We start from the raw sequence: 24,911 nt of genomic DNA on the forward strand, positions 1-24,911 counted from the left end.
TCCACGTTCTTAAAAAAGAACTCTACAATGGCGCAGTGATGGTCGGCCCGATACCCTGACATGATAACACTGACAAATCGTCAATTAGATTATATGAATACATGGATTGCAAAACAAAATGCAGAAGAGCGATATTTCATTTAGAGAAAATAATTTCTTGTTAGTTTTGAGAAAACAGCGATTGAAAATTTTGAATCATTATGGCAAGTTAATGAAAAATATTTCAATTATTTATCAATGATTATGCTATAGATCCACGTGCTAGATGAATATTAAGATAAAAAATAGAACATATGTCATAATTAAACCTGTCATTCTATGTCATATCAGTCAAAAAATGTACTGATAGTAAGACTAAACTTAGCTTTCACTAAGGAATTGGGTATATATTTAAGATATATACCTAATGTATTATTCTATTTCTGCAAGGTAAAACAGAATATAGTCTTAATTACTGGTGTGTCAGTATTTGACGAGAGTATAATGGTGTGACGGTGTCCGTCCATCAGTCCTGTGTTTATCTTTGTTTGTCCAGAGGTGTCCTACATTTTAAAATAATTTCTTTGAAATGTTTTAGACTTTATTATCATGGTAAGTAGTTGTGTTTCCTTGAACTGAATATAGATTTGACTGTTTTTGCAGCTGTAATTGCCCTTTAGTTATTTCAGTATTTGAATCCTGTCCAGAGATCTCCTACAATTTTCAGTCAATCTCCTTCAAACTTGGTAAAGCCTTTATATTCATAGTATGTAATTGTTATTGCCCTTTGTCAATTCCAGTATTTGAATCTTGTCCTGATATTTGCTGCCACATATTTCAACTGATCCTTTTGTGATATACAGTGGGTTTTTTTTCTGAATGGTATTTTCATTTAACTATTGTTGCAAAAGTTGTTTCAGAATTTGATTCTTCTTTATCTTCTGTGTAGATTATCTCCGGAAGCTTACAACCAATTTTCTTTCAAACATGAAATTGTACTTTTTATGGGCAATTTGATTAGACAATTAACGTTTCATTTTCATATTTTATTGATTTTTATACCATTTCGAATGCTTTTCTCTTTGGCATGAGCCGAGTTCGTATTATTTCGCCCCATAGTACTCTTGCTATATAACGAATGCTAAATATTAGTCAAGCTTACAAAATATTGTATTAGTTCCACTGGAACTTTAGTCACAATTTAGTCATCTGTTTAGTTTATTATATTTTTTTCCTCATTCAACATCATCCACCTCCTATTCTCTCTCATCTGAAATGCTGTCTATATCACCTTTGTTTGATGACTAGTGGTTCATAATGATTATGAGATGAGATTCTTCCTCAGCATTAAGGAACAGAAATTATTCTGTTTTGTGACATAAGTTGGGATCCTTGACTCCTCCAACACTCATTTTCATGTTTGGAAAATTGGTTGCCCTTAGATCGTTTAGGCAATAAAAGTCATATATTTAATGGAACTAAGGGTTGTTTATAATTGTAATATGTACCTTTTCAATTGTCTTCGTGCAAATACATATTTTTGTTGATATTTTGCCGTGGTTAAATCCATTTTGAGTTTGAATTATGGTTTCGTTATAATGTCGGTAATATTTGTTGTTTTTGTTTTTACTCGTCTATTTGTTGGATATTTAATTACAGCAGATAGAAAATTGCAACAATTCAATACTCTATTGCCAGAGTTATCATTGATAGACAAGGTCGTTTGGTATTCTGGATATAATTTCACGTCTTTGCGTACAATAGAAATTGGTATGTTTATGTGTATAATACAGTATACACACGTCACAATAACAATACTTACTTCTATGTGTATTTACTCAAACCAATTCCAATTTAGACATGCTGCCTGGTCTACGTCTATCTGTAATGGTATAGTAGATATTGGCACGAGTCGTGGGACAACAGCAGTACTGATACAGGCTTGGATGATCAGATGGAACCGTGTTGGAAGTGTTCAGTGTCAATTCAATAAAACGTGATTGGAGATTTGGAAATATATCAAGACCAATGTGAAACTATCCATCTATGCCATAAAATTCTCTCATTCTGACGGTTGTGGTGAAATGAAATTTTCGTTTTAAAATCCTATAGCCTTCATTTTAAGATTGTTCAATAATTCGACTCCGGTTGAATGGAACTTGTCCCACAGTTTTGTATCGTGCTGTATTTGTAATTTATGAGTATTAAACAGTGGAATAGCATCGGCATATTATATGTAAGCATATTGATATATCTTTATATCTATATGTTTGTACATGCATTTTTAATATATGACCAAAATGGAAATTCCTGATTAAAGTATTAAATGCATAAACAACTCTGTTTTGGGCCACTCGAGCTACTAAGTACGGGGAGACAACATCTAGATACAGGTAGAATCTAACAGTAATGTTGAAGTAAGATGTTATCCTTAACAGTTTAGATACAGTCTAACAGTAATGTTGAAGTAAGATGTTATCCCTAACAGTTTAGATACGTGTACAGTCTAACAGTAATGTTGAAGTAAGACGTTATCCCTAACAGTTTAGATACAGTCTAACAGTAATGTTGTAGTAAGATGTTATCCCTAACAGTTTAGATACTGGTCATCATTCTATATCATTTTATCACATAATATGATCAACATCGTTCCTATGGGACATAAAATGGCTGATAAACTATAGGTCACATAGAGTATGGTCGGGCTGGGGGCTGATTGTCAATAAACCGATGGTTTCTTAGATCTTACGTTGTCGTTTATCGGTAGTTTTACAATGTACTTCACAAAGGCAATGGCTGAAGGGTTCAAACAGGCGGCATTAGCAACAATTTAAACACTTGAGAAGAAGTCAAGTTTGACTGACCTTGAACTATGACACTCAATCATGGGTCATCCGGAATCAGAAAACAACTGGATCTGAGAAATTTTGAGTATAAACTTTCTATCAATTATCTGACAATTAGCTATATGGTGCATTTTATATTCGTGAATCGACATTTTTACATCTAAATTCAAAGGAGCTTTGTTTTCTCGGCTGTCCTTACAGTAAAAGGATAATTCTTTTCATTACTAAAGATTTTCAACGCTTCAACTGAAATTTTGGTTTGAAAACAGCACTTAGATTCTTTTCTCGGGGCCTGATAAACATTTGTTTACCCCGGCGTCTTTGACTTTCAAATACCAGTGAAAAGCAGAAGGAAACCAAACATACACAGAATCCCTCAACGAATAGTCACAAAGACGAGTGAAAATATGGAGCGACGATGTTATCTAGGCAACTAATGAATATCTGGGGAAATACTTGATGAACACTTCTTTAGTTATAAAGTAAATATTAAGTGAATGACAACGAATTATACCAGACGTATTATTTGTTAAACACTAGTCTGATATAGGGGTACTTTGCTAGTCTTAACCATGAATAAACTGATGTAATCTGTATATTTGTCCATGACAAAAGGTGTGTGTTTCCGTGAATACGAGTGTGACGTATTCTAAGTCCTCTGGTTGGACAGACCACTCTTACATAATGCGCTTCCCATTATCGCCGACTTATATATAATTACAACCGTACATGAAAGCACAAGATCGAATCGAACATCAGCTCAGTAGATCTATTTCCTTGACAATTTAGTCTAAACTGAGGTTACCTGGTTTTTATAAAAGGACTCCTGAATAAAAAGTTTGTCGAAATATTTGAGAGTGCTAAATACCGTCAAGGTGAGTGGTTGACTGTGTCAAGGTAAAACGGGTTACAAGATTGACACCTGAACTTGACCGATGATGGTGGCGATACGGAAACAGACATCATAATTTAGTGGTCATAGTTGAAAAGGTCACGCCCATTTTGTCCATTGTTAACCACTCAACGTAGGACCTCTGGGCAGTGCCGTGACGTCACAACACCGCATGCAACACCAAGGGCACGGTATACGTTTTCCGTGAGAAAATCTATACCGGGGATACAGAGTATCTTAAGTGATCTTATTGAGCACGAAATTACACGGAGTACTTTAAAACATTTTCAGCGACAGATTGATGGGTCTAAAATTACAGTCGTGTGTACCCAATCGTGTTGGACCGAACACGGGGGTTGGCGTACAATTGTAACTTCTCTCACTGGCATAACGAAAAATACATCGGGATGACTAAACCGGAGTGAAAACTAACATACCACAGTAAATCTGTCTAAACTATTCCCTTTTGGGATTTCCTAATACTTCAGGAATTAATATATTTTAAGCTACAAAGATGTTTTGAAAGCCTCGACCTTTAACGGTGTACTAAATAACTGGAGGTGGCAGTCAGCCGCTAGCCCATAACGGCGTGGTGAGTGTTAAAACAAGCACAAGCGGAAGCGCTGGATAAAAGGAATTAGCGTGCGGCAATATATGTGATGGAGATTGCTTGTAATTCTGAGGAAATTGCTGTTTATAGACCAGGGTGCACGTGGGTTTCACATATCTACACGTAAGATAATATCACCTGGTCTAGTTTCACTGTCAAGACAGCTCTTGACAAACTTGTGTCAAACCGCCCGAAGTACCTTGATCATGTCTCTAGATTGAAGCTCCTTTTACGGGCCATCTGATGTCGCCGGGCGCCCCAAATACAATTGAATGATACTGCGTAGTGTTTCAGTCTGAACACTGACACACGGATATCAAATTAGGTTTTACAACACACACTTAATACACCCGTTGTGGAGGCGCCCGACTCCCCTCAGCGATTATTGATCATACAGCGTTGTTACACAGACCGAGGTAGCGATACTCAAAAACATTTCTCACCCGAGATGTGTATTTACACTGCGTAGTCTCATGTGATCAATGCTGTTATACGATTTTAAAGGTCTCGAACCTGAATATGCAAAACGCAGGCAATATAATGGAGGGGACTTCTCGGGATTTCAATAGAACTTTACATCAGGTTTGACGAACTCAATACGTGTGTTTTAGAATCAACATACACATCTATATAGCTCGTGCTGAAATACGAAAAAAAAAAAAATCTGAAGGGATATGTGTACACGAACACAGTATGCCAAATATGAGATGAGACTATTGAAATCTTACTCTTTAAATATAAATAGGCTGGGAAGAAGTTGGTAACATGAATGAAGTGTTGGACTGTATGATTCACTGTGTACTGGAATATTGATCTGGGCACGTAAATGGTGTGTATCTGAGAAAACCGATCGCTACTACCACTATGTTGACATCCCCACCACAGACCGTACAATCCACGGACACAGCAATGGACCCGGAGTCCGTGCTCCAGGGAGCCATGTCCGGAAACCTCCCGATTATATGGAGTGACCAACCACAGACAATGAAAGATATCCTCGAAGAGACAAGTCTTCCAACAGTGGTCAAAGTTTGGCAGGAGAACCGTCTGTTGGCTAGTCTGGAGGGCGCTAACGATATCCACAAACCCCTTGTAGTGTACAAAGAGATGAGAGGAAGGAAAGTCTACGCCAAAAATGTCACGTCGGTCGATGTCCTGGCAGGTGCCCCTTGTAAGGACAAGACACCTATCGTTGTTATACCTGTCAGTTATAAAGGTAAGAATTAAACTGACGTCATAGAACGTCCATTGTTGTTATTGACGTCAGTTATAAAGGTAAAGATAAAAACTGTGATGTCATAGAACGACAATTGTTATTCGCGTCAGTTATACAGGTAAAGAAAAAAACTGTGACGTCATACAACAACAATTGTTGTTACATTACCTGGTGTCAATATTGTCTGTTATAAAGTTTAACACGGGACATTACCTGGTGTCAGTATTGTCTGTTATAAAGTTTAACACGAGACATTACCCGGTGTCAGTATTATCTGTTATAAAGTATAACACGGGACATTACCTGGTGTCAATATTGTCTGTTATAAAGTTTAACACCGGACATTACCTGGTGTATTATCTCTTATAAAGTGTAACACGAGACATTACCTGGTGTCAGTATTGTCTGTTATCAAGTTTAACACGGGACATTACCTGGTGTATTATCTCTTATAAAGTTTAACACGAGACATTACCTGGTGTCAGTATTGTCTGTTATAAAGTTTAACACGAGACATTACCTGGTGTCAGTATTGTCTGTTATCAAGTTTAACACGGGACATTACCTGGTGTCATTATTGTCTGTTATAAAGTTTAACACGGGACATTACCTGGTGTCAGTATTGTCTGTTATAAAGTGTAACACGGGACATTACCTGGTGTCAATATTGTCTGTTATAATTAACACCGGACATTACCTGGTGTCAGTATTGTCTGTTATAAAGTTTAACACGGGACATTACCTGGTGTCAGTATTGTCTGTTATAAAGTTTAACACGGGACATTACCTGGTGTCAGTATTGTCTGTTATAAAGTTTAACACGGGTCATTACCTGGTGTCAGTATTGTCTGTTATAAAGTTTAACACGGGATATTACCTGGTGTCAGTATTGTCTGTTATAAAGTGTAACACGGGACATTACCTGGTGTCAGTATTGTCTATTATCAAGTTTAACACGGGACATTACCTGGTGTATTGTCTGTTATAAAGTTTAACACGGGACATTACCTGGTGTCAGTAATGTCTGTTATAAAGTTTAACACGGGACATTACCTGGTGTCAGTATTGTCTGTTATAAAGTGTAACAGGGGACATTACCTGGTGTCAATATTGTCTGTTATAAAGTTTAACACCGGACATTACCTGGTGTTAGTATTGTCTGTTATAAAGTGTAACACGGGACATTACCTGGTGTCAGTATTGTCTGTTATAAAGTTTAACACGGGACATTACCTGGTGTCAGTTTTGTCTGTTATAAAGTTTAACACTGGACATTACCTGGTGTCAATATTGTCTATTATAAAGTGTAACACGGGACATTACCTGGTGTCAGTAATGTCTGTTATAAAGTTTAACACTGGACATTACCTGGTGTCAATATTGTCTATTATAAAGTGTAACACGGGACATTACCTGGTGTCAGTATTGTCTGTTATAAAGTTTAACACGGGACATTACCTGGTGTATTATCTATTATAAAGTGTAACACCGGACATTACCCGGTGTCAGTATTGTCTGTTATAAAGTTTAACACGGGACAGTACCTGGTGTCAATATTGTCTGTTATAAAGTGTAACACGGGACATTACCTGGTGTCAGTATTGTCTGTTATAAAGTTTAACACCGGACATTACCCGGTGTCAGTATTGTCTGTTATAAAGTTTAATACGGGACATTACCTGGTGTCAGTATTGTCTGTTATAAAGTTTAACACCGGACATTACCTGGTGTCAGTATTGTCTGTTATAAAGTGTAACACGGGACATTACCTGGTGTCAGTATTGTCTGTTATAAAGTTTAACACCGGACATTACCTGGTGTTAGTATTGTCTGTTATAAAGTGTAACACGGGACATTACCTGGTGTCAGTATTGTCTGTTATAAAGTTTAACACCGGACATTACCTGGTGTTAGTATTGTCTGTTATAAAGTGTAACACGGGACATTACCTGGTGTCAGTATTGTCTGTTATAAAGTTTAACACCGGACATTACCTGGTGTCAGTATTGTCTGTTATAAAGTTTAACACGGGACATTACCTGGTGTCAGTATTGTCTGTAATAAAGTTTAACACGGGACATTACCTGGTGTCAGTATTGACTATTATAAAGTTTAACACGGGACATTACCTGGTGTCAGTATTGTCTGTTATAAAGTGTAACACGGGACAGTACCTGGTGTCAGTATTGTCTGTTATAAAGTTTAACACCGGACGTTACCCGGTGTCAGTATTGACTATTATAAAGTTTAACACGGGACATTACCTGGTGTCAGTATTGTCTATTATAAAGTTTAACACGGGACATTACCTGGTGTCAGTATTGTCTGTTATAAAGTGTAACACGGGACATTACCTGGTGTCAGTATTGTCTGTTATAAAGTTTAACACGGGACATTACCTGGTGTCAGTATTGTCTGTTATAAAGTTTAACACGGGACATTACCTGGTGTCAGTATTGTCTGTTATAAAGTTTAACACCGGACGTTACCCGGTGTCAGTATTGTCTGTTATAAAGTTTAACACGGGACAGTACCTGGTGTCAATATTGTCTGTTATCAAGTGTAACACGGGACATTACCTGGTGTCAGTAATGTCTGTTATAAAGTTTAACACGGGACATTACCTGGTGTCAGTAATGTCTGTTATAAAGTTTAACACGGGACATTACCCGGTGTCAGTATTGTCTGTTATAAAGTGTAACACGGGACATTACCTGGTGTCAATATTGTCTGTAATAAAGTGTAACACGGGACATTACCTGGTGTCAGTATTGTCTGTTATAAAGTGTAACACGGGACATTACCCGGTGTCAGTATTGTATGTTATAAAGTTTAACACGGGACATTACCTGGTGTCAGTATTGTCTGTTATAAAGTTTAACACGGGACAGTACCTGGTGTCAATATTGTCTGTTATAAAGTGTAACACGGGACATTACCTGGTGTCAGTAATGTCTGTTATAAAGTTTAACACGGGACATTACCTGGTGTCAGTAATGTCTGTTATAAAGTTTAACACGGGACATTACCTGGTGTCAATATTGTCTGTTATAAAGTTTAACACGGGACATTACCTGGTGTCAGTATTGACTATTATAAAGTTTAACACGGGACATTACCTGGTGTCAGTATTGTCTGTTATAACGTATAACACCGGACATTACCCGGTGTCAGTATTGTCTGTTATAAAGTTTAACACGGGACATTACCTGGTGTCAATATTGTCTGTTATAAAGTTTAACACGGGACATTACCTGGTGTCAGTATTGTCTGTTATAAAGTTTAACACGGGACATTACCTGGTGTCAGTATTGTCTGTTATAACGTATAACACGGGACATTACCCGGTGTCAGTATTGTCTGTTATAAAGTTTAATACGGGACATTACCTGGTGTCAGTATTGTCTGTTATAAAGTTTAACACGGGACATTACCTGGTGTCAGTATTGTCTGTTATAAAGTTTAACACGGGACATTACCTGGTGTCAGTATTGTCTGTTATAACGTATAACACCGGACATTACCCGGTGTCAGTATTGTCTGTTATAAAGTGTAACACGGGACATTACCTGGTGTCAATATTGTCTGTTATAAAGTTTAACACGGGACATTACCTGGTGTCAGTATTGTCTGTTATAAAGTGTAACACGGGACATTACCTGGTGTCAATATTGTCTGTTATAAAGTTTAACACGGGACATTACCTGGTGTCAGTATTGTCTGCTATAAAGTTTAACACGGGACATTACCTGGTGTCAGTATTGTCTGTTATAAAGTGTAACACGGGACATTACCTGGTGTCAGTATTGTCTATTATAAAGTTTAACGCGGGACATTACCTGGTGTCAATATTGTCTGTTATAAAGTTGAACACGGGACATTACCCGGTGTCAGTATTGTCTGTAATAAAGTTTAACACGGGACATTACCCGGTGTCAGTATTGTCTGCTATAAAGTTTAACACGGGACATTACCTGTTGTCAATATTTTCTGTTATAAAGTGTAACACGGGACATTACCTGGTGTCAGTATTGTCTATTATAAAGTTTAACGCGGGACATTACCTGGTGTCAATATTGTCTGTTATAAAGTTGAACACGGGACATTACCCGGTGTCAGTATTGTCTGTAATAAAGTTTAACACGGGACATTACCTGGTGTCAGTATTGTCTGTTATAAAGTTTAACGCGGGACATTACCTGGTGTCAATATTGTCTGTTATAAAGTTGAACACGGGACATTACCCGGTGTCAGTATTGTCTGTAATAAAGTTTAACACGGGACATTACGTGGTGTCAGTATTGTCTGTTATAAAGTTTAGCACGGGACATTACCTGGTGTATTGTCTGTTATAAAGTTTAACACGGGACATAACCTGGTGTATTATCTGTTATAAAGTTTAACACGGGACATTACCTGGACATAACCTGGTGTATTATCTGTTATAAAGTTTAACACGGGACATTACCTGATGTCAGTATTGTCTCTTATAAAGTTTAACACGGGACATTACCTGGTGTCAGTATTGTCTGTTATAAAGTTTAACACGGGAAATTACCCGATGTCAGTATTGTCTGTTATAAAGTTTAACACGGGACATTACCTGGTGTCAGTATTGTCTGTTATAAAGTTTAACACGGGACATTACCTGGTGTCAGTATTGTCTGTTATAAAGTGTAACACGGGACATTACCTGGTGTCAGTATTGTCTGTTATAAAGTTTAACACCGGACATTACCTGGTGTTAGTATTGTTTGTTTTAAAGTGTAACACCGGACATTACCTGGTGTTAGTATTGTCTGTTATAAAGTGTAACACGGGACATTACCTGGTGTTAGTATTGTTTGTTTTAAAGTGTAACACCGGACATTACCTGGTGTTAGTATTGTCTGTTATAAAGTGTAACACCGGACATTACCTGGTGTTAGTATTGTTTGTTTTAAAGTGTAACACCGGACATTACCTGGTGTTAGTATTGTCTGTTATAAAGTGTAACACCGGACATTACCTGGTGTTAGTATTGTCTGTTATAAAGTGTAACACGGGACATTACCTGGTGTCAGTATTGTCTATTATAAAGTTTAACACGGGACATTACCTGGTGTCAGTATTGTCTGTTATAAAGTGTAACACGGGACATTACCTGGTGTCAGTATTGTCTGTTATAAAGTTTAACACGGGACATTACCTGGTGTCAGTATTGTCTGTTATAAAGTTTAACACGGGACATTACCTGGTGTCAGTAATGTCTGTTATAAAGTTTAACACGGGACATTACCTGGTGTCAATATTGTCTGTTATAAAGGTATTTGTAAGTAACCGTCTATGAGTTCTGGAGGCAGTGTTGGACTTTGTATGCATGCCAACAACTGACGTGCATGCTCTTTTTTATAACCGACGAGGAAGGTAAAACCTATGTTCCACATGGTATCGTCAATAGCTACGGTTATAAAAGTTCTCCATACTGGGTATTCTAGTTTTTATGATAGAGGTGAGAATACGGCACACCTGACGTTTATCCCGTGATCACTACTGTACTTGGTATCGCTTGCTGCCCTACAGTTATTGGAATCAACTTCGTGTATTTAATACTTCAGGGTATGTTATTTTGTGTAAGTGTTGGTTGCCATGTTTTATTAAAACCAAATGCTGTCCTCCGAAGGAAGCAATACGTCCGTTTCTTGTGTAAAGTCTGTGCATGAAAGTTAACAGAAAACAATTTGTATTCGTTTGGTGTAATCAATAACCAGTTATCCTAACCATGTTTGAATATTGTTTCCCGTCCCAATGTCAACCAGCCTCGCCATCGGGGACAGCGTTCTGTTGTTAGCGTCACATATACTGTTGATATGCGGTAGTTTCTGATAAGCACACATAATTTGATCAGTTCTCGCCCGATTGGTTCTCCCTATCTAATCTTCAATCAGGTAGACATGTTATATTTACTCCTGAATGTGTACCAGGGACATGCTTGACAAGTCGAGGTTGATAGACATCGCTACGGGCGTACCAATTAGATAGGAATTTTCCTGGACAGCAGGGGCTCCACAATTGACTGGTGCGGGGATGAATCGACACTGATGAACTGGGAGATAGCTGTGGCCAGGGGGACAAGGAACGTCGTACAATGTCTTAATTAGGGCACTCGTCAGGTGTTAAGTGGGTCACATCAGCAGAGAACATTGATTTTTTTTGTTATACTGAGGGAATAAAACAAATCTAATTGCCGTCCGATAATGGATGCGAGGAAACCGTCTATGAGGGTCAATCCGCATTAACTAGCCACTAATGTTGTTAGAAAGTCGACAGTAAAACACAACATATATCTGGTACGCTTAGATGTGTGGGCGTTTCCATTAGATACCTTACCTACTCGCTTTCTACCGCTCACAAGATTGTTATGTTTGACCTGAAGCTCAGGATTGCCATAGCTAAAAGATAGCAGCGCTCTACATGTATATAGAAAGAAAAAATATCAATTTATTTGTAAAAATTGAAGCTGTCGTTTATGAAAACGTATGAAAATTTAAATCGAACCCAAGATTGAATGATATCAAGTGCATAGAGAGATTAGAGAATGTTTAAAACTGTCTATTTGGTACATCATCTGCAATACTGACATAATGGTATGACATAATGACAGCATATAAAGATTGCATTCTTTAGCATGTGACAGTTGATATTGTCAACCCCAGGAAGCCCTTGTTACCCGAGGAAACCCTTGTCAACCCGAGGAAACCCTTGTTACCCGAGGCGGGTGACAATGGGTTTCCGAGGTTTGACTTATTTAATATTTACCCTAAATGATACCCGCCTCATACATGAAACGCCTCACTTTATCCTACGTGGCACCCTTGTCTTACAAGATAGCCTTGCCCTACATGATACCCTTCTCCTACACGGTACCCTTGTCCTACATGGTACCCTTGTCCTACACAGTACCCTTGTCCTACATGATATCCTTGTCCTACATGATACCCTTGTCCTACACGGTACCCTTGTCCTACATGATACCCTTGTCCTACATGATACCCTTGTCCTACATGATACCATTATCCTACACGATACCCTTGCCCTACATGGTACCCTTGCCCTACATGATACCCTTGTCCTACATGGTACCCGTGTCCTACATGGTACCCTTGTCCTACAAGATACCCATGTCCTACATGGTACCCTTGTCCTACATGGTACCCTTGTCCTACATGGTACCCTTGTCCTACATGGTACCCGTGTCCTACATGATACCCTTGTCCTACATGATACCCATGTCCTACATGGTACCCTTGTTCTACATTGTACCCATGTCCTACATGGTACCCTTGTCCTACATGGTACCCGTGTCCTACATGGTACCCTTGTCCTACATGGTAACCTTGTCCTACATGATACCCTTGTCTTATATGGTACCCTTGTCCTACATGGTACCCGTGTCCTACATGGTATCCTTGTCCTTCATGATACCCTTGTCCTACATGGTACCCTTGTCCTACATGGTACCCGTGTCCTACATGATACCCTTGTCCTACATGGTACCCTTGTCCTACATGATACCCTTGTCCTACATGGTACCCTTGTCCTACATGGTACCCGTGTCCTACATGGTACCCTTGTCCTACATGATACCCTTGTCCTACATGGTACCCTTGTCCTACAAGATACCCTTATCCTACATGGTACCCGTGTCCTACATGATACCCTTATCCTACATGGTACCCTTGTCCTTCATGATACCCTTGTCCTACACGATACCCTTGTCCTACGAGGTAACCTTGTCCTACTTGGTAACATTGTCTAACTCAGTATATGTCAATTGATCCTACTTTGATTCCTATCCTACATGATAATGTATTACATGGATTACATATTTGGCATCATCGCCAGTTGTAAACTTGTTCTAAATCGTAACTCTAAGTTTATATAAGAACAGGAACTTGTCACACTTTGGCCGAGTTTGGCGACACCTAAGTAAGATGTACGTGTCTGTTGGTGCAGTAAATACATCGGGACCCGATTAAAGAGTAATGGACGGGTTTCTGAGTTAGTATACAGAACCTTCGCCAGAGTACCAGTCTCATGACTAAAGAGTAATAATGGATGACTGTATGTGTTAGTACACAGAACCTTCGCCAGAGTACCTGTCTCCTGACTAAAGAGTAATAAAGGATGGCTGTATGTGTTAGTACACAGAACCTTCGCCAGAGTACCAGTCTCGTGACTAAAGAGTAATAATGGATGGCTGTATGTGTTAGTACACAGAACCTTCGCCAGAGTACCAGTCTCGTGACTAAAGAGTAATAATGGATGGCTGTATGTGTTAGTACACAGAACCTTCGCCAGAGTACCTGTCTCATGACTCCGGTGGGTTCTAAGTACATATTGCCGGAATTAGTCAACCTTCAGGAAAAAAACACGATTACATCTGTATATGCATATAGTCATGTACGCCATACGGCGTCGTTGTCAACGCTTGCATGTATTAGCTTTCAAGAGGTTAATAGGAACGTGCTAATACAAATTCGTAATTTCTGGGAATCTGATGACGTACAAATAAATTGTAAGGCTGCAAAATCTCTTTGTATTTCTATGACCGTTCGATGGAGCGAAATCAGTTCCGAGTCTGTACAGATGGTGTGGATTTTGTGGAACAATTCTATTTCGAGGAACTTGCTTACCTACCTCAAAGGCACATGTGATAAACTGTTATATCATCCATTGTGATATCAGAAACCATGCTAAAACATGAAGCAACTTTATTCCCGCTGTACCACCAAGATGGCAGAGGGGAAACTTAACTTTTAATGTTAAGTGGACATTTTGATCTACCTTGGGATCACAATTTAGTAAGTGAAAGCAAGAACACCAGCCTTTCTGATACTACGTCTAGTGACACACCTCAAGGCAAATCTCAGCCTTCCGAGTTTTAACATCATTTCAGAAAACGAACTGAAGGATGACTGTGTTCGTCATTCTCTTCTATTGACGACAAAGTATGATACTGCTCACTTAAATTTTCCAATCAGTAAACAAGCCGATCGTTTTAGTAAACAAATATCTAATATACAGTTGTTTGTATGTCTCAAAAACCATTCCGTCAAAGTTTCTTGACTCAATGTAATTCGCATAAAGTTGTGCTTACAACTACCAGTATACACCAACGACAAAAAATGGCAACGGAAAGATGCAGATCAGTGGAAATCTTCGGAAATCAGGCAAGAAACTGGCACAGGTTATCGAAGTTAGACATTGTTAACAAAAATGTATTACTGCATTTTGTCACTTTTATCGAAGAAAAAGATGTTGGGTGTTAATAGAAAAGATTTCTGATTAGCTAAAACCCGACAGCTCCAGGGTGCTTCGTCTCCAAGACCCCCCACCGGGGTTTCGCCTCTGGCCCCTGGCAAGCTTAAAAGGTGGCTGCAGTCGCCCCTGGACCCCCTTTGTGTCCTAGGCTCGGTTATAACCGGAACAAGGACGTTAAGCCCCATCAATCAATCAATCAATCCCTGGACCCCTCATAAAAGCATACACTCCAAAAACGATTTGCTACATCACTGTCTTTGGATGTTGGTCACGGTTGTTTGGTTAAACATCGAGTTTGTTATATATGTAAGAGAAATTTTGAGATCGGCCAGCTTAGATTTTCGCTTTAGTGCTCCATCAACGTAAATTCTGTAGGCAGTAGTAAAAGACGCAATTTTGCATCCGTAAAATTGTTTCTTCTCTGTGAAATCTGCTCCTGCCACTCCCTGTGAGGCGCATTATAATGTCGCCCGCCACTAGTCAGATATTATAACCGCTTCATTGTACTACAGCGCGTTGACGAGATTCGCCGTAATAACCAATTGTACTCGTGTCATAGAAATCTTGCCTATAGTCTTATATGTTTCCGTAAGGAGGTTGACGAGACCGGGGGACATTACTTGTCTTCTCCTCGTGGTTCTTCGCTGTAACATATCGTCCTACATTTCATTTTAATTGTATTACAATTGTCAGGAGACGACGAGTTGACAAATAATGGAATCTTATCATTTTCCTCGTGTGCTGGAATCAATTATTAGCTCTGAAGATTAAATAACGGTTTATTCTGGTCTAATACACGATTACCATGGCCATGGTCCAATACACAATTACCATGTTCACGGTCCAACATACACATCTGTCATGTCCCTGTTCCAATACACATCTGTCATGTCCCTGGTCCAGTACACATATGTCATGTCCCTGGTCCAATTCACATCTGTCATGTCCCTGGTCCAATACACATCTGGCATGTCCCTATTCGAATACACATCTGTCTTGTCCCTGGTCCAATACACATCTGTCATGTCCCTGGTCCAACTCACATCTGTCATGTCCCTGGTCCAACTCACATCTGTCATGTCCCTGGTCCAGTACACATATGTCATGTCCCTGGTACAATACACATCTGTCATGTCCCTGGTCCAACTAACATCTGTCATGTCCCTGGTCCAATACACATCAGTCATGTCCCTGTTCCAATACACATCTGTCATGTCCCTGGTCCAATACACATCTGTCATGTCCCTGGTCCAATACACATCTGTCATGTCCCTGGACCAATACACATCTGTCATGTCCCTGGTCCAGGTCACATCTGTCATGTCCCTGGTCCAATACACATCTGTCATGCCCCTGGTCCAATTCACACCTGTTTTTATACATATATATTGTTTATTCCTGACTGAAGATGAATTACATAGGTTATGAAAGTTTTTCCTGATCTAATTCAAATTCAATTTTACACGGAAAAGTGACTCAAGGTTAGTAAGTTTAATATCCTGGTTTTCTATAGTAAAGAAAGTCATAATGTTATATCTTTTGATCGTCTATTGAAGCTTGTTAATGAAGACACTGGCTGTTTTGTACTTCTAAGTGATGCAGCATAATGTTCCTAGATTATAACCCCGGAAAGAATTCTGTTGAAAACATCTAATTAGCGTCTGGTACAACAGATCGATTTGTGAGCTCTGTGACGTTCACGGGAAGTTCCGAGGGCTCATTTGGTGACGCTAAATAATGCCCTATCTTACAGCAGCCTGAAGGTCAGCAAGCAAGGTCGGCAAGGTCAGCAGGCAAGGACAGACTGTTACACCCAGACATCCCACTACAGCCTTACGCATTGATCACTTTGTCTTTGTAATACAGCTCCTCGGGAATTGATTTGAAGGGAGATTGCGATAATTAGACAAAGTCCTCTCAGCGTTTAAGGGTTAAATGAATCCCATACAGCTTTGTTCTAATTTAGACAGCTCTATTGTCTTTTTAGATTGATTATTATAATGCTTTAAACTGGCCAATCGATAGAAAGTATATACTTGTAGTATTTCAATTCGTGTTTGAATTGTTGCATCATAATTTTGGAACTATTGTTGCAGAAACATGAAGACTCTTCCAAGATTTTGACATGAGCAACGATTGCATGAATCTCTAAGTAAAATTAGTCCTGAAAGTACGGTAATTCAATAAACAGGTTGTACATGGAATTCTGACACACTATCTTAGTCAGGATGTTAACACAGTTTCAATGGTGACGTCCTGTTGATTTATATCGGTGTTAGAGGACAGTTTTAATGGTGAGATCCCGTTGATTTATGTCGGTGTTAGGGGACAGTTTTAATGGTGAGATCCCGTTGATTTATGTCGGTGTTAGAGGACAGTTTCAATGGTGATGTCCTGTTTATTTATGTCGGTGTTAGAGGACAGTTTCAATGGTGATGTCCTGTTTATTTATGTCGGTGTTAGAGGACAGTTTCAATGGTGATGTCCTGTTTATTTATGTCGGTGTTAGAGGACAGTTTCAATGGTGATGTCCTGTTTATTTATGTCGGTGTTAGGGGACAGTTTTAATGGTGAGATCCCGTTGATTTATGTCGGTGTTAGGGGACAGTTTCAATAGTGATGTCCTGTTGATTTATGTCGGTGTTAGAGGACAGATTCAATGGTGACGTCCTGTTGATTTATGTCGGTGTTAGAGGACAGTTTCAATGGTGACGTCCTGTTGATTTATGTCGGTGTTAGAGGACAGTTTCAATGGTGATGTCCTGTTTATTTATGTCGGTGTTAGGGGACAGTTTCAATGGTGATGTCCTGTTGATTTATGTCGATGTTAGAGGACAGTTTCAATGGTGACGTCCTGTTGATTTATGTCGGTGTTAGAGGACAGTTTCAATGGTGATGTCCTGTTGATTTATGTCGATGTTAGAGGACAGTTTCAATGGTGACGTCCTGTTGATTTATGTCGGTGTTAGGGGACAGTTTCAATGGTGACGTCCTGTTGATTTATGTCGGTGTTAGAGGGCAGTTTCAATGGTGATGTCCTGTTGATTTATGTCGATGTTAGAGGACAGTTTCAATGGTGACGTCTTGTTGATTTATGTCGGTGTTAGAGGGCAGTTTCAATGGTGACGTCCTGTTGATTTATGTCGGTGTTAGGGGACAGTTTCAATGGTGACGTCCTGTTGATTTATGTCGGTGTTAGAGGGCAGTTTCAATGGTGACGTCCTGTTGATTTATGTCGGTGTTAGAGGACAGTTTCAATGGCCAGGATTCTTTTGATTTATGTCGGCGAAGACTGTTAAATGCCGGTGTTAGGAGAGTCTGTTGCCAAGGACATTGGTTCATTACCATCCCCGGGGTTACTCTTGAAAATTAAAATGCTGGGTCAAAGTGACACACTCAACGAATCCTTGCGATTACCTATCATACGTCACAATAACAAATATACAGTGTATACACAGGTGTACATCGGACATTATATGACACAGGGACTTATACCAACATTACACACGATACACAGCGCAAGTATCTATACATATTACATGTATTGGTCAAACTTAATAACAGTTTGACTACTGTGACATTCTCCCCTGCAAATGAAAATGACTCCTGGCATTAAACCAATATCAACCATAATGGTTGAATCTACTAATTATAAAAGAATTAGCAACGAATAAAAGATAACAAAGCTTTTCTGATGTGAATATTAATCTTTTACTTTATAATTGAATGTAAATTACAATTATGCTACAGTTTCTTCTTATTCAATGGTAAACCATAAGGTAATACACACAAGTAGCTGTAGAGATTAAATATTAATTTCACAATCCGGAGTAAACTTTGCGTACCACGACATTCTCCCACTGCTCAGAGTATCTATATAGACCCCAGCTCCAGAATTGGACGGTACCAAGGTTCCCATGAGCCATTCCCCATACAAGTTAGGAGATTTACAGACTCTCCTGGCCCTTGCAGCTGGTATCGAGTCTTGTGTCTGACAATCACTGCCTGCAGTGTTGGAACTTTGACACGTACCCTTCTTACCCGTTTCGGCCCAAAAATCCCTTGAACCAACAGTATGTGGTTGCACTGGCTGTTGCGACTCAGCAACAGTGCGTCTGGGTCTCCTAGCAGGAATAACATACCTGGGTGTTTGACTCCCATCCTCGTCTGAGCCATCAGAGTCAGTAGTTGAGGAGGAACTCTCCGATGATGTTACCTCGCGGTATTACGGTAGCTTCGTGGTGATGACTAGTTGTGTAGGGTAAATAATTTTACCTCGATGTATTGAGGTAGCTACGAGGTGTTGACTGGTTCTGTAGGGTAAATGATGTAACCTTGCGGTATTGAGGTAGTTACGTGGTGTTGACTGGTTCTGTAGGGTAAATGATTTAACCTCACGGTATTGAGGTAGCTGTATGGCGCTGACTGGTTCTGTAGGGTAAATGATGTAACCTTGCGGTATTGAGGTAGTTACGTGGTGCTGACTGGTTCTGTAGGGTAAATGATGTAACCTCACGGTATTGAGGTAGTTACGTGGTGCTGACTGGTTCTGTAGAGTAAATGATGTAACCTCACGGTATTGAGGTAGTTACGTGGTGCTGACTGGTTCTGTAGGGTAAATGGTGTAACCTTGCGGTATTGAGGTAGTTACGTGGTGTTGACTGGTTCTGTAGAGTAAATGATGTAACCTCACGGTATTGAGGTAGTAACGTGGTGTTGACTGGGTCTGTAGGGTAAATGGTGTAACCTCACGATATTGAGGTAGTTACGTGGTGCTGACTGGTTCTGTGGGGTAAATGATTTAACCTCACGGTATTGAGGTAGTTACGTGGTGCTGACTGGTTCTGTGGGGTAAATGATTTAACCTCCCGGTATTGAGGTAGTTACGTGGTGCTGACTGGTTCTGTGGGGTAAATGATTTAACCTCACGGTATTGAGGTAGCTGTATGGTAATGACTGGTTCTGTAGGGTAAATGATTTAACCTCACGGTATTGAGGTAGTTACATGGTGCTGACTGGTTCTGTAGGGTAAATGATGTAACCTTGCGGTATTGAGGTAGTTACGTGGTGCTGACTGGTTCTGTGGGGTTAATGATGTAACCTCACGGTATTGAGGTAGTTACGTGGTGCTGACTGGTTCTGTAGAGTAAATGATTTAACCTCACGGTATTGAGGTAGTTACGTGGTGCTGACTGGTTCTGTGGGGTAAATGATTTAACCTCACGGTATTGAGGTAGTTACGTGGTGCTGACTGGTTCTGTGGGGTAAATGATTTAACCTCACGGTATTGAGGTAGTTACGTGGTGCTGACTGGTTCTGTGGGGTAAATGATTTAACCTCACGGTATTGAGGTAGTTACGTGGTGCTGACTGGTTCTGTGGGGTAAATGATTTAACCTCACGGTATTGAGGTAGCTGTATGGTAATGACTGGTTCTGTAGGGTAAATGATTTAACCTCACGGTATTGAGGTAGTTACATGGTGCTGACTGGTTCTGTAGGGTAAATGATGTAACCTTGCGGTATTGAGGTAGTTACGTGGTGCTGACTGGTTCTGTGGGGTTAATGATGTAACCTCACGGTATTGAGGTAGTTACGTGGTGCTGACTGGTTCTGTAGGGTAAATGATTTAACCTCACGGTATTGAGGTAGTTACGTGGTGCTGACTGGTTCTGTGGGGTAAATGATATAACCTCAAGGTATTGAGGTAGTTACGTGGTGCTGACTGGTTCTGTAGGGTAAATGATTTAACCTCACGGTATTGAGGTAGTTACGTGGTGCTGACTGGTTCTGTGGGGTAAATGATATAACCTCACGGTATTGAGGTAGTACTGGTTCTGTGGGGTAAATGATGTAACCTTGCGGTATTGAGGTAGTTACGTGGTGTTGACTGGTTATGTAGGGTAAATGATATAACCTCACGGTATTGAGGTAGTTACGTGGTGCTGACTGGTTCTGTAGGGTAAATTATGTTACCTCATGGTATTGAGATAGTTACGTGGTGCTGACTGGTTCTGTAGGGTAAATGATGTAACCTTGCGGTGTTGAGGTAGTTACGTGGTGCTGACTGGTTCTGTGGGGTTAATGATGTAACCTCACGGTATTGAGGTAGTTACGTGGTGCTGACTGGTCTGTGGGGTAAATGATGTAACCTCACGGTATTGAGGTAGTTACGTGTGCTGACTGGTACTGTAGAGTAAATGAGGTAACCTCACGGTATTGAGGTAGCTGTATGGCGCTGACTGGTTCTGTAAGGTAAATGAGTAGGTAGTTTGGTATCGAACCCGAGAAATATGGCTTATTAGACTAATGAGCAACCGTTTGAACTCTAGGGAACCTTGGAGTTACCCATTGGATATCTTTCTCAATACTTCCTGAGTCTCTAAATGAACATAACAATGGTCACTAGTTTTGAATGCCTCAGCGCGGGATCGAACCCAGAACACCTGGTTAACTAGGCTGACGTTCTAACGGATGCGCTAAAGAGGATTTCTACCTAGTCGAGCCGGTAGGAAGTACACAGTGTAACTATCTTTGACACCTGTGTACTTACCTGGATTATGTAGCATATCATTAACACACCTGTACTTTGTTTCCTATAGTATTATGAAAGCTTTCGAATGATGTTACTTCATTGGCATTTATTTTCTACATTTACAGGTTGGTTTCGATTGATAGATGACCTCGAAATGCCCATGAAAACGGTGGCAAGTGTCGCTAGAGTTATGCCGGTCCGGATGCTGTCTGCCAAGCTTGTACCCGGCTTTGTGTTGAAGGAGCCTCCATGTGAAAGTGAACCGGAAGGGCTTTACCAGAGGGTAGAGGTGCAGCCAGGAGTTCTTCGGGTTGTCAACATCCATGAAGACTTCATACGCTACAATAATTACCGCAAGGTAACACGCCGGAAGTTACTGCGCTGTTTACGTTGCTTCATGGACGACAACACGGAGGTTTTACTTCCATTTGATGCGGAAGGATTATTCTATATGATAGAAGCGCGAAAAGCAACATCTAAACACATTAATGTTGATGACATTGCGTACGTGCACAGTATCAATGATTTGTTATCAGCGGGACTTGCTAAAGGTGTATTTATCAAACTTCTACACGGCCGACCGCCTACCAAACCCTGCAGTTTCACTTCTGTCCTACAGACACATGATGTCATAAAGGATCATACTATTGTGGCGTGTACGATGGACGAGAAGAAAAGTCTACTCGAACTTCCGGTTGCAAATGTTCCTCTTTTTGTGAAAGCTTTGAATACAACGGATTTATGCATGAATGGCTTGTACGCCGAAACATTATCACATCTGCAGAAAATGGCGGAAAACTACACGACTGAAATGAAAGTTAGATATCACTACAGCGTTGAAACGTCGTCAGAAACAGAGAGAAGTAAAGGGAATGCCTGAGGGTTCAATGATGACGCACATCAAGTGTAATTATACTGATCCCGTTATATAGCACGTGATCGATAGGACGGAAAATCGTTTGTTAAACTCGCCTGGTATTCTGTACATTTAATTGTCGAGAATCCCCAAACTCAAACGATGTTTGCTCCGAATTAACATTAACCCAATTTATTCAACGAATGTTTTATTTTATGTTGTAGTTATGAGTCAATGTGTTCAGTATTAAAGGCACGTTAAAAACCAATGGTTTACCGTTCACTCATCGTCCTACTTTCATTGGATGTTTTACGACAGATGACGAAATATCAATGTAGCTAATTGTCACGAATGGTTGAAAGGGGAACATCATGCTACGACTATATCGACTAAACCTCGTGCCCAAACACTGTGAAGTATCCCAGCACTTTCCACAAGGCAGTTCCTAGGCAACCCAAAATCCGATATTTTCACAAACACACATTACTAGCTTCCATGCAACCTAAAGCGATCCGTTTTATATTTCAGTAGTAGATCATAATAAAGATATGTGATAACGTTACAAGTGTGCAGCATTAATGCAGCTTTTAATGGCGACGTACCATTATTCCTAAAGTAATAGAGGCAAATGTATCATTATAAAAACCCCTTAGTTCAGAAAAGCAATGAAACGCACATTGTACTAGTCAAGACCTGCAGCGCCCATTGAGAACACAGCATTAGTATGATTGTGTACACGACGAATATCCCCGTGCAGGACACTTTAGTGTTCCAGGAGAACAATGGACCTTTCTGGGGAAAACATGTGAATGTTTCCATATCAATACATCTGATATTTTTACACCACCATTATCAGATGGTGGGCTATTAAAATCGCCTTGCGTCCATGGTCCGCGGTCCGTCCGGCCGTCCGTAAACAATTCTTGTTATCGCTATTTCTGAGAAAGTACCGAAGGGATCTTTCTCAAATTTCATATGCAGGTTTCCCTTGGTCTGTTGTTATGCATATTGCATTTTGGGACCGATCAGAAACCAACATGGCCGACAGGCAGCCATCTTGGATTTTGACAATTGAAGTTGGTTATCATTATTTCTCAGAAAGTACTGAAGGGATCTTTCTGAAATGTCTTTATGTAGGTTGCCCTTGGTCCCTAGTTATGCATATTTTATTTTGGGATCAGTCGGATAACAAAATGGCCGACAGGCAGCCATCTTGGATTTTAACAATTGAAGTTTGTTATTGTTATTTCTCAGAAAGTACTGAAGGGATCTTTCTGAAATTTCATATGTAGGTTCCCCTTGGTCGGTCGTATTGCATTTTGGGACTAAATATGAAAACAACATGGTCGACAGGCAGCCATTATCGACAAATCTCAAATTTCATATACAAGTTCCCCTTGTTTGAAAAGTACTGGAGGGATGTTTCTCAATGTACACAGATTAGTTAGAGGAAGGGAAAAATAGAGAGAAGATCAATCTGACATGGAACCTGTAAAGATCATTCAATGGTGGGTGCCAAGATCCCTCTGGGATCTCTTGTTATACATCCTTTCGGTAGGATACCCGTTAACTCGTCTTCAGTAAGTGGTCGTTCATCTGACAGTATTTGTATTAAACGATATTTAAACAAACTGTTGAGGATCTGTTCCCTCGCCTACGTTATACAATCAAAGGGAATGGTGCCCTTATGATTCAAAATAATTTATTATAACCCACTATATGAAATATTAGCAGGTCAAACGCTATATAAATATTGTAGCTTGGGAGATAAAGTTCGATGTCAGAAAGTGCCCACTGTTTGCTTTATTTCAAAATTATACACGTACATGTTGTCCTTCTTTTGCATAGTGACCTCTGAATGTGTATAAATCATTGGAAAACGCGCTGAAAAAGAGCTCGGTGGATATAGACTATCTCAAATATGGCGCCGGGCGGATTGATACAATACATTAAATATGGTGACTGAATATAAGTCCCCGTTATTGACGTTACCCTGATGTCTGACTATAAGTCCCCGTTATTGACGTTACCCTGATGTCTGACTATAAGTCCCCGTTATTGACGTTACCCTGATGTCTGACTATAAGTCCCCGTTATTGACGTTACCCTGATGTCTGACTATAAGTCTCCGTTATTGACGTTACCCTGATGTCTGACTATAAGTCCCCGTTATTGACGTTACCCTGATGTCTGACTATAAGTCCTCCGTTATTGACGTTACCCTGATGTCTGACTATAAGTCCCCGTTATTGACGTTACCCTGATGTCTGACTACAAGTCCCCGTTATTGACGTTACCCTGATGTCTGACTATAAGTCCCCGTTATTGACGTTACCCTGATGTCTGACTATAAGTCCCCGTTATTGACGTTACCCTGATGTCTGACTATAAGTCCCCGTTATTGACGTTACCCTGATGTCTGACTATAAGTCCCCGTTATTGACGTTACCCTGATGTCTGACTATAAGTCCCCGTTATTGACGTTACCCTGATGTCTGACTATAAGTCTCCGTTATTGACGTTACCCTGATGTCTGACTATAAGTCCCCGTTATTGACGTTACCCTGATGTCTGACTACAAGTCCCCGTTATTGACGTTACCCTGATGACTGACTATAAGTCCCCGTTATTGACGTTACCCTGATGTCTGACTATAAGTCCCCGTTATTGACGTTA

General features: G+C 40.0%; 1 protein-coding gene across 1 annotated transcript; it reads left to right on the forward strand.

Moving 5' to 3' along the window:
- Window positions 1–3,793: 3,793 nt before the first annotated feature.
- LOC117325231 lies at window positions 3,794–22,503 on the forward strand. Its single transcript, XM_033881325.1, has 2 exons — window positions 3,794–5,543; window positions 21,505–22,503. Exons 1-2 carry the CDS (start codon window positions 5,192–5,194, stop codon window positions 22,257–22,259), a joined length of 1,107 nt encoding a protein of 368 aa, XP_033737216.1. The 5' UTR covers window positions 3,794–5,191; the 3' UTR covers window positions 22,260–22,503.
- The last annotated feature ends 2,408 nt before the right edge of the window (window positions 22,504–24,911 follow it).

The sequence above is a fragment of the Pecten maximus genome, chromosome 4 (assembly GCF_902652985.1).
Source record: "Pecten maximus chromosome 4, xPecMax1.1, whole genome shotgun sequence".
Classification (NCBI taxonomy): domain Eukaryota; kingdom Metazoa; phylum Mollusca; class Bivalvia; order Pectinida; family Pectinidae; genus Pecten; species Pecten maximus.

Bases quoted from the DNA above. Each gene is read 5' to 3' on its own strand.
- LOC117325231 (XM_033881325.1), top strand. From the start codon at position 5,192: ATGTTGACATCCCCACCACAGACCGTACAATCCACGGACACAGCAATG. The intron at 5,544-21,504 runs GTAAGAATTAAA...CTACATTTACAG, and splicing joins TATACCTGTCAGTTATAAAG to GTTGGTTTCGATTGATAGAT.